At 37.6% G+C, this 15,811-nt stretch overlaps 1 protein-coding gene across 1 annotated transcript in view; it reads right to left on the bottom strand.

Annotated features, from left to right (window-relative positions):
* Positions 1-5,120: 5,120 nt before the first annotated feature.
* The window catches only part of APPBP2 (amyloid beta precursor protein binding protein 2), a 63,482-nt gene continuing 52,791 nt past the window's right edge, over positions 5,121-15,811 (bottom strand). The window contains exons 10-13 of the mRNA XM_043902921.1: positions 15,435-15,520; positions 13,678-13,868; positions 12,575-12,740; positions 5,121-10,104 (exon numbers count right to left, since the gene is read on the bottom strand). Coding sequence (XP_043758856.1) covers positions 9,851-10,104; positions 12,575-12,740; positions 13,678-13,868; positions 15,435-15,520 — 697 coding nt within the window. The 3' untranslated portion in view covers positions 5,121-9,850. The remainder of the gene's footprint in view (positions 10,105-12,574; positions 12,741-13,677; positions 13,869-15,434; positions 15,521-15,811) is intronic.

Genomic DNA, 15,811 nt, shown 5'->3' with positions numbered 1-15,811 from the left:
ATATATATATTTAAGTCTTTATGTTTTAGAGATAAACAGTAAAATATTTGGGGATAAAACTATGATTCTGGGATTTGATTTAAAATATCCAGTGGAGTGGTGATCATTTGGTAATGTATAGAAATATCAAATCCCTGCGTTGTAGGTCAACTATGCCTCAAAACCCAAATAAACTTGTAGAAAAAGAGATCAGACTTGTGGTTATCAGAGGCAGGGGTAGGAGGAAAGAGGAACCAGAGAAAAGTGGTCAAAAGATACAAACTTCCAGTTTTCAGATAAACTAAGTGTTTGGAATATAACATTCAACATAATTAGTATAATCAACACTGTTGTATATTCTGTATGAAAGTGAAGAGAGTAAATCCTAAGTGTTCTCATTGTAAGGAAAAATTTCTCTTCTTTTATATGAGATAATGGATGTTCACTCATTGTGGCAATCATTTCATGATGTATGTAGGTCAAATATGATTGCTGTTCACCTTAGACACTGCTGTATTAGTTTATCAATTAATCTCAATAAAACTAAAATAAATTGGGTCACAAAGGCAGGGTGCATGGTGGCTGAGAGAACAGTCATGAGACTGGCCACGTATTTATAAGCTGGATGAAAGCTATAAGGGAGTTCCTTATACTAGTCTCTCTACTTTTGCATGCTTACGAGTTTCCAAAACAGAAAGTTTCAAAAGATTAGCCAAACCATTGCCTCTCTCCTAGTTCCAAAAGAGCCATAATTCTTCTGGCTTAAAACAGGATAGTCTTGGGAACTCCCTGGTGGGCCCATGGCTAAGACTCCACGCTCTCAATGTAGGGGGCCTGGGTTCGATCCCTGATCAGGCAATTAGACCCTATATGCCACAACTTAAAAATCCTGCATGCTGCACTTAAGACCCAATGCAGCCAAATAAATTTATTTTTTAAAAGACGTAGAATTAAAACAAGCAAGGTAGTCTTCAGCCTTGATATTTGGTCTAGAAGCTTATTCTACCCAGACCTCTCCCCCAGGATTCACTTTCTGCAGGGAGATGGGATGAAGGTCCAGACTGGAGTCCAAATCAAGCCTTGACTTCTGATAGCGGGTAAGTTTCCAGAGAAGAGGGACAGAAGGCTCAGAGCCTTAGGAGAGGGTCTGTAATAAGAAACGTGCTTCATGCAGAACAGAACTGAGTTAGGGATGCTCCTTACCAGCAGGAAGATCCTGACAGTTAAGACCCTAAGAAGTCAACCAGTCACAGACCCCAAGTGCACACGCTTATTACTAATCCAAGAAATGCAAATGAAAAGAATAATTCTGTCTTTGTATCATATTAGTATAAAAAAAATCATAAAGCCCCCGTGTGGATGTGAATGTGGAAAAAGCAGAGTTCTGATACAGTACAACCTGAGTGGAAACTGATACAACCCAGCAGCACATGTCAAAATCTGACCCAGTAACTCCACAACCAGGGGTTTATTTCTAAGACAAGAATCTAAGATGTGCACAAAGCTTCACTGTCAAGGATAATACCAGAGCGGAAATTTACAGTGGGGAGAAACTGGAAGCAATTTAAATATCCTGTGTGGAGGTTTGAAAATACATCCACAAATACTTGGACTTCCCTGGTGGTCTAGTGGTAAAGAATCTGCCTGGTAATGCAGGGGGACACAGGTTTGATCCCTGGTCCGGGAAGATCCCGCATGCCTCAGCGAGCCACAGATACTGCAATGAATAGCCCCCGCTTACCACAAAAAGAGAAAGCCCCCGCAGCCATAAGTAAGTAAACAAACAAAAATAGATATACTCACAAATTCTGATATTGCTTCTTTCAGGACAAGGGGTTTAATTCCCCTTCCCTTGTGAACTGTTCTTGGGGGGACCAACTTCTAATGAAGAGAGTCTGGTGAAAATGATGATGAGTTGTGACTTCCTAGGGTAGGTCATAAAAGATACTGTGGCTCTTTTTGTTGGAATGATTGGTCTTGGGGGAAAGTCAGTGGCCGTGTCAAAAAGACTCACAGCCCCATCAAGCGGCCCACACAAGGAGGAACTGAGACCTCTTGCCAACAGCTGTGTCAAGTGAGCTGGCTTGGAAGCAGATTGTCCAGCAGCAGCCAAGTCTAAGGTTGCCATAATTACAGTCTCATGAGGTCCCCTGAGCTAGAACAACTCGGTGAAGTCACTCCTGATCTCCAGTTCCACAGGAGCTGTTAATTAATATTTTTGGTTTGAGCCAATTAAGTTTTGGTATAACGTGGCACTGTTAACCAAACTTTTAGAAACAAGAGACTGGACTGAAATAAAAAGGTGTGTATTTGGGATTTGTTAGGACTGCAGCCTGGGAGACACAGATTCAAGAAGCACTTGAATTGCCTTCCATTGGCCGACAAAACAGGGGAGGCGTATAAAGGCAAAAACTGCAAGGTTAGTCACACGGGTTGTTTATCAGGAATTTTTTACTATATGTGTTAGTTATATTGGAAAATACTATAAAGTACTTTTTTAATACCTGCAACTCTACTAATAAAGAGGTAACCACACTTAACAAATTGGCATATTTGCTGTCTTTTTTGTTTCATTCATGCTTTATATTTTGACCTCCAGCTTTATTTCTATCATGACCATTTCCCCATACTATTATATATGGTAAGTGTAATTTTTAATGACTATGTACCCCACTGTGTGGATGGGCCATAATTTAATGCATCCTCTATTACTGGAATTATTATCTATTGCTGTATAATGAAGACAAACTGAAATTATAATGGAGCAATCACAGTTCATGTGTGCGTACTAAGTCACTCAGTCGTGTCTGACTCTTTGCGACCCTACGGACTGTAGCCCGCCAGGCTCCTCTGTCCATGGGATTCTCCAGGCAAGAATTCTGGCGTGGGTTGCCATGCCCTCCTCCAGGGGATCTTCCTGACTCAGGGATCGAACCCCTGTCTGTTACATCTCCTGCATTGGTAGGCAGGTTCTTTACCACTAGCGCCACCTGGGAAGCCCCACTCACAGTTCATGTGTGAAAGTCGCTCAGTTGTGTCCGACTCTTTGCGACCCCATGGGCTATATAGTCCATGGAATTCTCCAGGCCAGAATACTGGAGTGGGTAGCCTTTCCCTTCTCCAGGGGATCTTCCCAACTCAGGGATTGAACCCAGGCCTCCCATGTTGCAGGCGGATTCTTTACCATCTGAGCCACAAGGGATGCCGAAGAATAACTAGCGTAGGTACCCACTCACAGTTCAGGCACACAGAAATGGAGTGGGTGACCACTGAGGATTTGGTCTCAGACACATCCCTGCAGCACTGAAAAACTTGAACTTTCTTTGAACTGTACCAGACATACAAGGACATTGCCAGCACCTCCTGCTATAACCTCATGATCTCAAGGTCTCCCCTTGTAAATATGCAACCATTTTGGATCCCAACCAGTTCTAAACAAGCACTCTTACTTCTGTTCAGCTCCATTTATAATTCATTTTTATCATAAGCACCTTGGCTCCCTGGAACTCTCACTTTCTGATAAGATTTATCTAAAGCAGCTTTTATTTTTAAAAAGTTAAAGATTTGATTTGTCTGATCAAATACATGCTAGGTAAACTTCTTCCTGGTCAAAAAGTGCCAAAGGTGGTTTTTTAAATAACTCGTCTTTTTTTTTCCTTTTTCATCTTGTATAGAGAAATGTGATGACTCTAACACCAACACAACAGTTGTAGAATGTGGACTGGCCATGGGTCACAGCCACTAACAGAACAGAAAAATACTCAAAACTATTTAAGCAGCAGCAAGAGTGAAAAACTACCTGATTCTGTGCTGAGCAGGAAGGTAAATGCCAATCAACTTTGACATGTTATATCAATGTTCTAATTCACAAATATATCTCACAAGGCTTATCAATACACTATCTGGAAGTGCTCACTCACACTCTCTTCAAACTTCATATATCATGCCTGACTTTGTGACTAGCCTAGATACCTCATGTGAATGGAATCATACACTATTTACTTGCTTTCCCCTTTTGTGACTGGCTTATATAAACAAAATGCCCTCAAAGTTCACCCAAATTGTAGCAGGAGTCAGAATTTCCTTCCTGTTTAAGGCTGAATAATATTATGTTGTATGTATGTACTACTTTTTGTTGCTTTCACCTTTTGGTTATGGTGCTATGGTGCTGCTGCTATGAACATGGGTGTGCATATGACCATACGACAATGGCTTCAGCAAAACTTCAAATAAAATGCTGCATAACTAAGTACCAAGTGGCAACTCGAGCTTCCCTTGTCCTTTCAGCCTGATGAATGAGATTTTATGCAAGAAATGGCATTTCAAACAACAGAAGAGCATGTTCAGAGTCATGGAGATGGAAAAGGAAATAAATTTAAATTCAGTAACACCAGGGAATTCTCTGGTGGTCCAGTTGTTAGGACTCTGCGCTTTCACTGCTGAAGATGCAGGTTCAATCCCAGGTCAGGGAATTAAGATCTCGCAAGCTACATGGCCAAAAAAAAAAAAAAAATTGGTGATATATATCACCAAGGGTGGCAGGCGATGAAGTCAATGCTGACTATTCCAAATGAAGGTGGGATTTTGTCTAACATTCATCAGTTTTCTTCATAATCTGGTTTCATTTCCTGTAATTGTTTTCAGTGCTTTAGATTCATGCTGTTTCATGGTGGATTTTTAAAAAGGCGTAACCTGACCCCACCTTTCATACGAGGAAATGACATACACAGAGGTTTATAATGACACATCTCAAATTCCTACTGTTAAGAGGCAGGGGTAGAACCATAACCCACACCCAGGGTTTTCGCCACTGACAGACACCCAGCAGAACTTTACACCTGTCTCATCACCCATTCTCAGCCTTTGCATGAGACTAGGGAAAAGAAGGGTGTGATTACTTTTGTAAAGTCCCCAAAGCCCTCTGCGTTCATGCAGTGCTTGTGTTTCCAAAGTACTTTCATAAGCACCGTCTTCAGGAGCTGTTACCAAGCGTCTCCTCTGCCACACGTCTCACTAGAAGCACACCGCTGTTGTAGTTCTGACAGTTTCTCTTCTGTTGATTGCTAATAAAAAAAGTCTGTGATGTTTAAATAGTCCCAAGTCCCGACCGAAAGTAAGCACAACTAAACTGGAAACAGATACACTATGAATGCAGGAACACTATATTTATTAAGTCAATAATTCATTTTTAGCAATACAAGTACAGAATATATCACAATGCTGGTTACAAACATACTTAGTATGGTTTAATGGTTACAAATAATGGTGGGTACTACAAGTTTGTGATAAGGGTGATATGAAAGGTCATTCTGACACAATGAAGAATTGTCTTTAAAAAAATCCGTCAATGACCTTAAATATTTCTATAGAAATTACTGTGGCACTATTAGTGGGGATTTTCATGTAAAGAATTGATAGTGATTTGCTTTTGTTTCAGTAAGAGCTTTTTGAGTCTATTAAACTAAAATCCCCGGTTGCTTAATAAAGTATAAAAATAGTACTGACCTGGTAATATTTAATAAAACATAGCATTCATTCACATCATAAAAGTAGAACTGAAGTGAAAAGTTTTTAGTTACCATGGCAACAGATCTTCCCATAAAAGTAATCTACAGAAATGAGTAATGTTACACAAATGGTACCTGCAAACTTATTTAGTGATCCAACACTTGTGCACCACAAACCAAGTTTTCTAGATATCTATATATAGCATATATTTTTAATCTTAAATTTTACTTTAAAAAAAAATGTGCACTTCAACAAACTCACTAAGGCCACTCATGCTATAGATGCCTAGGATTGCAATTAAAGAACAGCATTATTTTAACAAATCCTCAAGCACACTCCTTCAGGTCACCAACAGGGTAAAACCAGTTTTCTGCCCAAAACATTCCTGAGATTTGTGGACAACTACTAATGTTGAAGCTGGAGATGAATTAAAATGTCAGATTTTTTTTTAAAAAAAAAGGAATTTTCTAGCAAGAACTGAGGTCTTCCAAGAGGTGAAATATATATGCTAATTCTTAAAGCAAAAATAAAAGTCTTAGAGACGCTTTTACTTATAAATATTTTTCCAGTAGTAACTTTGCCATCCAGAAAAAGAACAGTTTGGAAGTAGCCAGGCTACAGATTCAGGGGGAAAAAAAGGTAGAGTGACAGTTTAATACAGGTATCCTCCTCTTTCTGAAAGTTCACTTTATGCTACTTTGCTTTTATCAAAGACCTGCAATAGCGCCTGTTTTTACTAATCGAAAACAGATCCAAAAAGGAGCGTCACTTTCACGAAAAGAGGTGAAAAGCAGAAATGGCATTCAGCGTCTGTCTGCACACAGCTGTTAGGAGGCAGCGGCCATGAGCAGCAGCATCGGCACCGCCAGGCTCCTTTCCTGGAACGACGCTCCGCAGCGCAGCTTCAAGCTGCCACAGCTTTACCTGTGTGGGCTTCTGTGCTTTATCTCAATTTATTTTGCGCATCTATTAGCAAGGTGTGCCCTAGGCTAATTGCCGCTCTGCTGTTCACCTGTTTCGGCTTAAAGAGGTTTCATGGGAACACTCTACTTTTGGACAGTGGGAAAAGACTGCTGTCCCTGCTGCTACTTAGCAAACCATTCTTTCCATCTGTAAAGTACGGTCCAAAGCTTCAATCATGTTCTAGGCATGTGTTTACTGTTGAGCATTCTGTCTGCACTGTCAGGAGCAGCCAAATGGCACGCTATTTATAAGACTGCAGCTGCTTGATCTAGTTTTCTCAAAATTATGAACTTTTCTCTAACAGGCTAAGGTCTCTGTCCAATCTCCCATTTTCACAAAACAAAGCACACCTGCACGGGGGCCATTCCAAAGCAATGCCAGCTGTCTGTGAGCAGAGACAGCTCTGATAACGGTAAGGGTCCTAACGCTTTGAGCAAAGTCAGCTGTGGCGACCCATAAAAACTATGGTCTAAAAAACCCCCGACTGGCTCTCTGCAACGGAACAAAGGAGTGACGGACCACCGCTGCGGTCCAGGAGTGTTACGGCTCCCTGATGCACCCAGCTTGAGTAGCACCAAACTTCAGGGAAAAAAACCCCGAGTACAAGAGAGAACAAGGTCAGGAAAGCAGGAGACCAAAGGCCTCTTATTTAATATTACTTGGTTGAACTGCCAGAAAAGTCTTTTAAGCTGGTCTATGCTTTCTTATACATAACCCCACCATATACGAAAAATCTGTTCAAGCAACTGGTTATTGTGAAGTAAATTTTACTCTGAGACTTTTTTCCCCTACCCCCATAAATCATGATGATATTCACCTAACTTATCCTAAACATTTCGACTAAAAGGATAAAACCCACACTTAAAATTATTAGAGTTTTATTCTTCATTAGAACCAGAAATAATAGCATATTAAGTTATACCACTATCAGAAACTGGCAATCTCTTTTCTCAATCTAGAGTGTCTGCATTAAGTACATGGATTTACAGAAAACTACATTAAAACAGTGGCAATATGGCAAACTATCAGCAATGATTTTTTTTTTTAAGAAAACCTGGCTGCCATTTGACATCATCACCCTGTGGTCCTCGGCTTCTAAGTGTCATGCTGCTTTATCACTGAGTGTTATCTGAGTTCAAACTGAATTAGAGAAGATGAGGCCTTAAGTCATTTGCTGGATTTTATCCTAGGAAATGCTGTATATGCACAAAACCAAAAATACAGATTAAAAAAAAAAAAAACTTCATATGAAAACATAAGTTTCAAAATATTTATTGAAAAACAATTTACCATGACATTCCTATACCACAAACATACCACAGGACTCTAAATAACCAACAAAAGTATACAAAGCCTATCCTTAAAATCTTTGGAGGTATTAAATATATAGGCCCATGAGGATAGAGCTGAGTAACTTAAAAATGTTAGTCCTTGGTCACACAGACTATTTGGTAATTAATAAAGAGGTGCCTCTTGGCATTAGATTGCAATTAACTGGGAGGGGGAGGTGCAGGTGTGCCAATGTGCTCTTTTCAATTAAAAATAATTCAGTATGAGGATTACACCCAGGTTTCGAAATCACACAGCTATCATCTTAAAGACATCTGGGCTTGTTTCATTTCTTCTACCTCCCCTAGGGAATCCCCTCCTGGGGACTTAAAAACAGTGGGATCATAACTAACAAGATGGCAAATAACAGCCTTAAACAAGGTTATATTGGGGAAGGTCAAAAAAGTGTTTAAAATTGAATTGATCTGAAATTTCCAATTACTTTTTCTGCACTCCTTGTGGTGGACAGTTTACATTTCTCCCCCTCCCATCCCAACACACGTGTTAAAAGAAAACCCAAATTCAGCACACATCCACTCACCCACAGACCACTCCAAGCATTAGCCAGGAGCAACAACTCTTAACAGCCAAGTCATGAACCCCTGAAAATAGGGGGGAAAACCCTGATTCTTAACTATAGAGGCACCAAACAGGCCACTATAATAAGAACTGAGGTAATGGCAACAGACCTTTTTTGTTTCTTGAATTGCTACATGTTATAACTTCTCAAATTTGAATATTACCTCAACATTAAATAACTTGACTGGCTTAAATGAAAAATCAAAACCCAATAAACAGAAAGATGAGTTAGTGAAATAGATATATCATTAGCGGGAATCTTTACATTTGACTCTTGAATTTCATATAAAATGATCTACTGCTTACAATATTTTTTTTATCATAAACATGAAGGATTTCTTAAGAATTGCTTATTTGGCAGCATTTGTTTTTCCATTAATCCCCATAAACCAAACATTAACCTAAAATTCCCATCTGGACATGAGCTATTTCATGACTCAGCCAATATACTTGCAAAATGCGTTATCAGGGTAGCATTTAAAATGAGAGGGATGGCTGCAGCAGATATTTATAGACTTGTTTAGGGCATTGCCATCTGTGTACCTTGACTAAAGATATGCCACTGAAATTGCCAAACTTCCCTAATTTGGTGACTATTACATGAATACAATTTTTGTATTATCAGTTTTCATAATACATCTAAATGAAATCATTCTACAATAAAAGTAAAAGCAGGGGCTAAAATAATCATCTAAAACCTCTGGTCCAAATAACCCCTTTCTACATTAGGCTGGTCCTTTTCAGATCCTCCTGGTCCTGTTAGCAAAAGCTATCAGAGCATCTTGCCTTTTTGTACCCCAAAAAAACACAACAAAAACAAAACAACCAAAGAATTAAAATTGCTGGTTTATCAGCTTTTCTATTACTTACAGGTCAACACTGGTCCAGTTCAGATGAATCTGACAGTCCTTCCCCCTTGTCATACAGCCCTGGAGTGGCTGTATCCATTTTTCTAGGTAAGGTAGCCAAACCTAAGTCAGGATGTCCCTCTGCTATTAGTACTTGTGTTAACTTTTCTATACTGTGTATAAAGATTTTCCCCATAAAATTTCTTTACAGTACAGTATTGAATACCTCCTCAAGGAAGAATTATATGTTAAAAAGTTGTTAAAATCATCCTTACATAATAAGAATGCAACTCTTTTAAACTCTTAAATAGTTTTATTTAGGGGTTCTTTTTTTCTTTCAGGCTTTCTGCAAAATGAATTACTTTAAAAAAAAAAAAAGAAAACAAAAAAATTCCTGTTGTTTGTTCTACGAGGTTGAAAATATGGGCCAGACTACTTATACATGCGGTACATGCTGAATATAACTGAATATATGCTTATTCCTACGGACACTCTGCAAGAAAGGGATCACCCAAATAGGGTCAAAGGACTGGACCAGTGTTTCAATGCAAATTCCAGCCCCAAAAAAACAACATGGTTTTGATTTCACAGTATGAATTCCCTGGAATCTGGGAAAAGGTAAGTTAGTTAACTGAGGTCCTCCCTCAGCAGCTGGGTCCCTCGACATTCTGAGCAATCAGGAAGGACTGCACCACTTCTTCAGTGGACTGGGGGCTGGTGTTGACGTCTTCAAGAGCATCGGTCACGGAATACTGCCGATCTCGTAACCGGTTCCAGTTAGACAGAACATTGTGATACTCAAACACTTTCTCATAATTTCCAATGGAGTTGTAAAGTTTAATGAGACCTCGGTAATCATACTCCAGTCCACTGTAGCCTTCACCGAAAAGTTTCTTCCCTGAAAGTAAACAGAAAAAGAAAGGAAGCTCAAATAATGAAATAAAGTAGTTTCTACAACACAAGCTTAGTTCTTTAAAATAGGGTGTCTTTGTCTTATTCCTTTTAAAAGGAATAGATTCAATTAAAAATGTTTTTATTGGAACACAGTTGCTTTACAATATTGTGTTAGTTTCTTGCTACACAGCAAAGGGAATCGTCACACATACGCATGTACGTGTGTCCCCTCCCTTCGTTAAGACTCCCTCCCCACTGAGGTCACCACAGAACGTCGAGGAGAGCGGCCCGTGGTGGTCAGTGGGTCCTCACTGGTTATGTGTTTTACACTCAGTAGTGTGCTGACATCAGTCCCAGACTCCCAATCATCCCACCCTCCAGCTGGAACACATTCAATTCTTCTATCAGTGTTTACTGACACAGTCTTACCCACAGACTACTTCTAAGACTTAAAAAAAAATTCTCTTGTCTAAGGTCATTGGTCTCTGTAGAACAAAATTTTAAAATTTCATAGTCTGAAGAGAGTTCATAAAGAGCTCACAGCTCATTTACAGGGCATACTGTTTTTAAAAAAGCAAAGTACCTGGAGTATGCCACCTTTTCTGTAAAATAAAATATTTATGTCTGTGAACATTTATGCCAAAAGATATATAGAGGATAGATGCTGGTGGTCCAGTGGTTAAGAATCCACCTGCCAATGCAGGAACACAGGTTCGCTCTCTGGTCTGGGAGGACCCCACATGCCTTGGGGCAACTAAGCCAGTGAGCCCCCACCACCCCACGGAGTCCAAGCGCTAGAGCTGAGAGGCACAACTACTGAAGCCTGCACGCCGAGCCCACGCTCAGCGACGAGGAGCCCGCGCGCAGCAGCAGGGCCCAGCACGGCCAGAAATAAAAACCACAGGAAAAATAGATGAGAAACTGACAAGGCCTGTTACTCATAGCAGTGAGTGGAGAGGAGAAATTAAGGGCAGCCACACATCTGTGAGAAGACCTTTCTATATAGTTGACTTTTTTTTTTGGTCATGTCATGTGGCTTGTGGGATCTTAGTTCCCTAACTAGAGATTGAACCCAGGCCCTCGGCAGTGACCCTGAGGAGTTTTAACCACTGGACTGCCAGGGAACTCCACAGTTCTGATTTTCTAGAGTATTAATATTTCACAGTCAAATAATCTAGCAGACTAAATAAAAACAGGGGAATGTTATACAAACATAAGCAAATGAACCTAGTTCTCTCGTAAATGAGTAACTCACTGATAGCAGGTGGCAGTGAGATAAGCAACCTATCAATTTTGAACACAGTATTCTGATTATATACCTTCAGGTTAAGGACAAGGTAAACTGTAAACGAATATTAAGCTCTAAGCAGTGACTTTGGTTTTCATAGTACTATGGGTTAACAATTCTAAAACTACTTTGTGTATATTGTAGGGTTAAGCAAGATAATCTATTATGGATAATGAGGAATCTTCACATACACGGATATATGATTTGAGGCAAAGGTAGCACAGCAGAGGGGAAAGACAGTGTTTTGAAAAAATGGTCCTGGTCAACTGATATCCATACAGAAGGGAAAAAGGAAGAGGGGAACAAATTTGATCGCTACCTCACAAATTTCCAGAAGATAATCTTCCAAAAGAGTATCTTCTGACTTTGGGGTAGAAAAAGATTTCCAAGACACAATTTAAAAAGTGTCAACCATAAAATAAAAAAGCAATATTTGATTATATTAAACTTTAAGAACTTTTGTTCTTTGAAAGGCACCATTAAGAAACAAGAAGTAGAAGGACAGTTATCTGCAACACATTTAACTAACAAAGGGCTTATTACATCTAAAGTATATAAAGAACTTCCATAAATCAAGAAGAAAGTGACAAATTCAATAAAAACATGGGAAGAGTTTTAACAGGCACAACATTAGATGATGACCACAGTATTCTATTTTGTGATAGGTCTGAACTGAAAACAATTCAAATGTTCTGAATATCAACTAACAGTCGAATGGATAAATAATGACATACTAATTCAATACAATATTACATGGCACTGGAAATTAACAAGCAACAGGGAAATGAACAACACTGATGTATTTAACAACTGATGTTCACCAAAAGAAACAAAGCATATAAAAATATACATTGTATGATTTCATTTATATCAAGTTCTAAAACAGGTAAACTTGCTCTACGTTAAAATCAGGAGAAGGGTGAGGAGGGGCTAGAGGTAGTGTTTACATAAATATTTAAAAATAACTATTTTTGCCTTTACTTGACACACGACTGTCATATTTCTTATTACTGGCTTCAATTATCGATAAATAATCTTTAGCAAAATGTTATAGAAGACTTCTGAGTGGCTCCTGGAGATCCTGAGCATCTCTAAACCCATTTAAGTCTTAATAACAACACTTCCCTATACAACATATAAGACATGTTGATCTCTTATCAATTAAAACAATTTTAAAATAACATACCAATTGCTATAGATCGCAAATAAAGTTTCTCGGCATTTTCATACTGATTCATGTCATAATTATATAAAGAAGCCAGATGTCCCACTGAAAGGGCTACTTCATAATCTTCTTGACCAAGAAGTTGTTCTTTAATCTGAATTGCTTTGATGTGCATTTCTTCAGCTTCCTGAAAAATAATCAAGCTGTATTAACCATTAGGTTATACTTTTTACTATGTCAACAACTCTTATCCAATTAGTAACATTCTTCTAGATGTCAAAAACAGCTTATGGATGGCATAAGGTAATCCAGTCAGAGAAGACACTACACAGTTCCAAAAGCTGCCTACGGGAAGCATCACTGGCTTGGGGAAGCTGTCTATGCACATAAGCTGACGAAACACTGAAATACACCAAAGTGACAAGAGAAAACGTGTCCTTGTAATAAAAAGCCTTGTAAGAAATTAACGTCAAAATATTCAAAAATGAAAACTTCTTTCAATTTAACATACTCCAAAATTTAATTGAACTGTGTTAAGAAACTCTATACTGTATTATTTTACACAGAAGTATACTTTACTATTTCATTTTTTTTTGAGTTTTGACAATTTTTATCTCAATAAACAGGTTAACTGAGGAATATGTAAACTGATTTTCAGATAAAAATGAATGTCTTAGATAGCAACTCTCATTCCTTTCTTATTGGACCCTATAATGAGCAATAATAAGAATTTATAACCCAAAATTCTAAAAGGGAACTAAATTCAGTACATTTTTAACACTACAATTATATAATACTTGCATTATCTTACATTTCTTGCACACCTAACTATGTGTCAGGCATTCGGCTAAGTGTTCAATTTAGACTATTAGCTAAGAGCTATGTTTTAAGTCTGATATATATATTTTTCTATGGCCTGTATTTTTGAATTTCATTTATATTTTGACTGTTGTTTTATACTAGCTATTTTCTCAATTCTTATGTAAAATAATGTGGAAGCATAATAAATGTATACTTTATAATTTAAGATTACTGAAGAAGCATTACTTAAGATTTATTATTCACACGGTACTTTATTACCTAAGATTACATAAACAGAAAAATGCAGTAAAATGTGCTCCTACCTTAAATTTCCTCATTGACTGATAAAGTCTTCCAAGGTTTCCATAGTGTTTTGCAGTCTGTACATTAAATTCTCCAAAAGCTTTTTTAGCTAGTTGGAGTGAAGACAGATGCAAATCGTGAGCTTCTTGAAGCAGCCTCTGTTCAGTTTCTTTATTATGACAGTCAATAGCAATCTCCTCTAAAATAAGTGCTAAATAAGAAGGCAATAAAATCAGTGCACTTTCAAACCATGTATCAAAGCTCATCAGAACATATACTTTAGAATTAAATTTTATAAATGTTACTTGTATATACTTATATATGTTTATGGTTTAGAACCATAAACCATTTAACATACCAAAGAACTGGTAAAGATGAGCATATTCCATGTTAATGAGAAAACAAAACAAAACAAAAAACACTTTTGGGGTCATTCTATTTTGCATAGTATAATGGTTTTCAAATGTAAGAAAAACAACAGTATACAACAAATTATTTTGCAGAATTACTCTTTTACCAGATCAGTTTGCTTTGCTGACGTGAAACTTTTTTAAGCAAACAGAAGACAGACAAGAATGAAGACACAAATTTTTTAAAGTTGTGAAAGTGTGTCAAGGACTACCTAACCACTCCTGAAAACTGTGAAACCATATTCTTCAAACTATATAAGCTTTAACCAAGCAGAAGTAAAAGAACGGGTTTCCTCCTAACTCACTTGACCAGTCAAATCAGGTAAGAAGATATTTTAACTTCAAAGTCCTATTTGAGACCCTCAAACTCCATTTAAAGTCTTACAAATACATATTCTTTAACCAGGCAATTTTATTGCTAGGAACTGTAGCATTTTTAAGGAACAAAAGGTTAAAAAAATTTAAAGGTCCAATAAGACATGTACAGTTAAAAACATTAGAAAATTAGAAAAAAACATCAGAAAAAAGGATATATACCTACATGTATTGAAATGAGAAAATGTTTGTACTATACTGAGTGAACAAAGCAGATTACAGAACTAAAAAAAAAATTATTCACTCATTTCAGTCTTCGAAGAAAGAAAAGTCAAAAAATATTTGCCCACATGTTGATTCTGGATTGATGAGATTTCAAGTTAACTTAATTTTTTCTCTTTTAATTCTTGATATTAATCATGTATTACTTGCATGACTTCAAAAATGCAAACCTAGCAGGGAGGTAAAGCCTAGTTCCAGAAATAAGGTAAAAGTTACTCATCATGCAAGGAATTACCACATGGGTGACCCAATGTCAGCAAAATGAAAAGCCCTTGGTAGGGACTGCAGAAGAGTTAAAAAGTAAAGAAGAAAGTGCTATGTGGTAAGAGCTTTGCAACATTAAAGGTAACCTGATATGAAACTCAGTTTCAGAATCTCACACAATAAAGGTGAAGGTATGTGAAAACCCATCTTCAGTGTCACTGTGATTCTTCAATCCTCCCCTCTAAAGAAAGGAATGAATGAATGAAAGGAAAGAGAAAGGAAGGAAGGAAGGTATTCTAGCCTATTAATTATGTTGTATGAGAGAAGGAAACTTTTCATTATGAGCCACTGGAAATTCTGAGAGATGTGGGCAAATATGTTACATCAGTGACTGTTTCAGTAACATACAGTCTAATTCTGAGGAAATAAACAAATATTCCTATTTTATACCACATACCATCAATTTAAAAATGTCAGAAAGTAGACATCTACTATAATTGACAGCTAAAGAAATCTTAAAATACATCTATTTATCTATCTATAGGAGACTAGATTACAAAGGGTACCTTTCACCCTCTTTGAAGAAGCCAAAAGAAGATGATCTTCAGGTAGGATGTGGGTAATGATACCAATAGCTCTTTCTGCATGAAACCTGCAATACACAAGATAAATTCTGGCATCTCTTTTATGTTACAAATAATTTAGGCATTAAAAAAAACCCATAATTTATATATAATACTGGTAGAATTTCTAAAACTAGCTGTGGTAAAGGACTAGTTTTTTGCTTTAACATTCCAATCATTTGTACACTGAGTTTCTTCCCCCCCTTAATTTATTTTTATTTGAAGGATAATTAAATGAACGTTTAAACATCCAGTGGATTCCCATCTATCTCCCTCATAACCAACTGTGAAATTACTATCACGGCCTACAAGGCTTAATA

Source organism: Cervus elaphus, chromosome 5 (assembly GCF_910594005.1).
Source record: "Cervus elaphus chromosome 5, mCerEla1.1, whole genome shotgun sequence".
Lineage (NCBI taxonomy): Eukaryota > Metazoa > Chordata > Mammalia > Artiodactyla > Cervidae > Cervus > Cervus elaphus.
The sequence above is the reverse complement of the archived record's forward strand: the minus strand, read 5'-3'. Positions and strand labels throughout refer to the sequence as shown.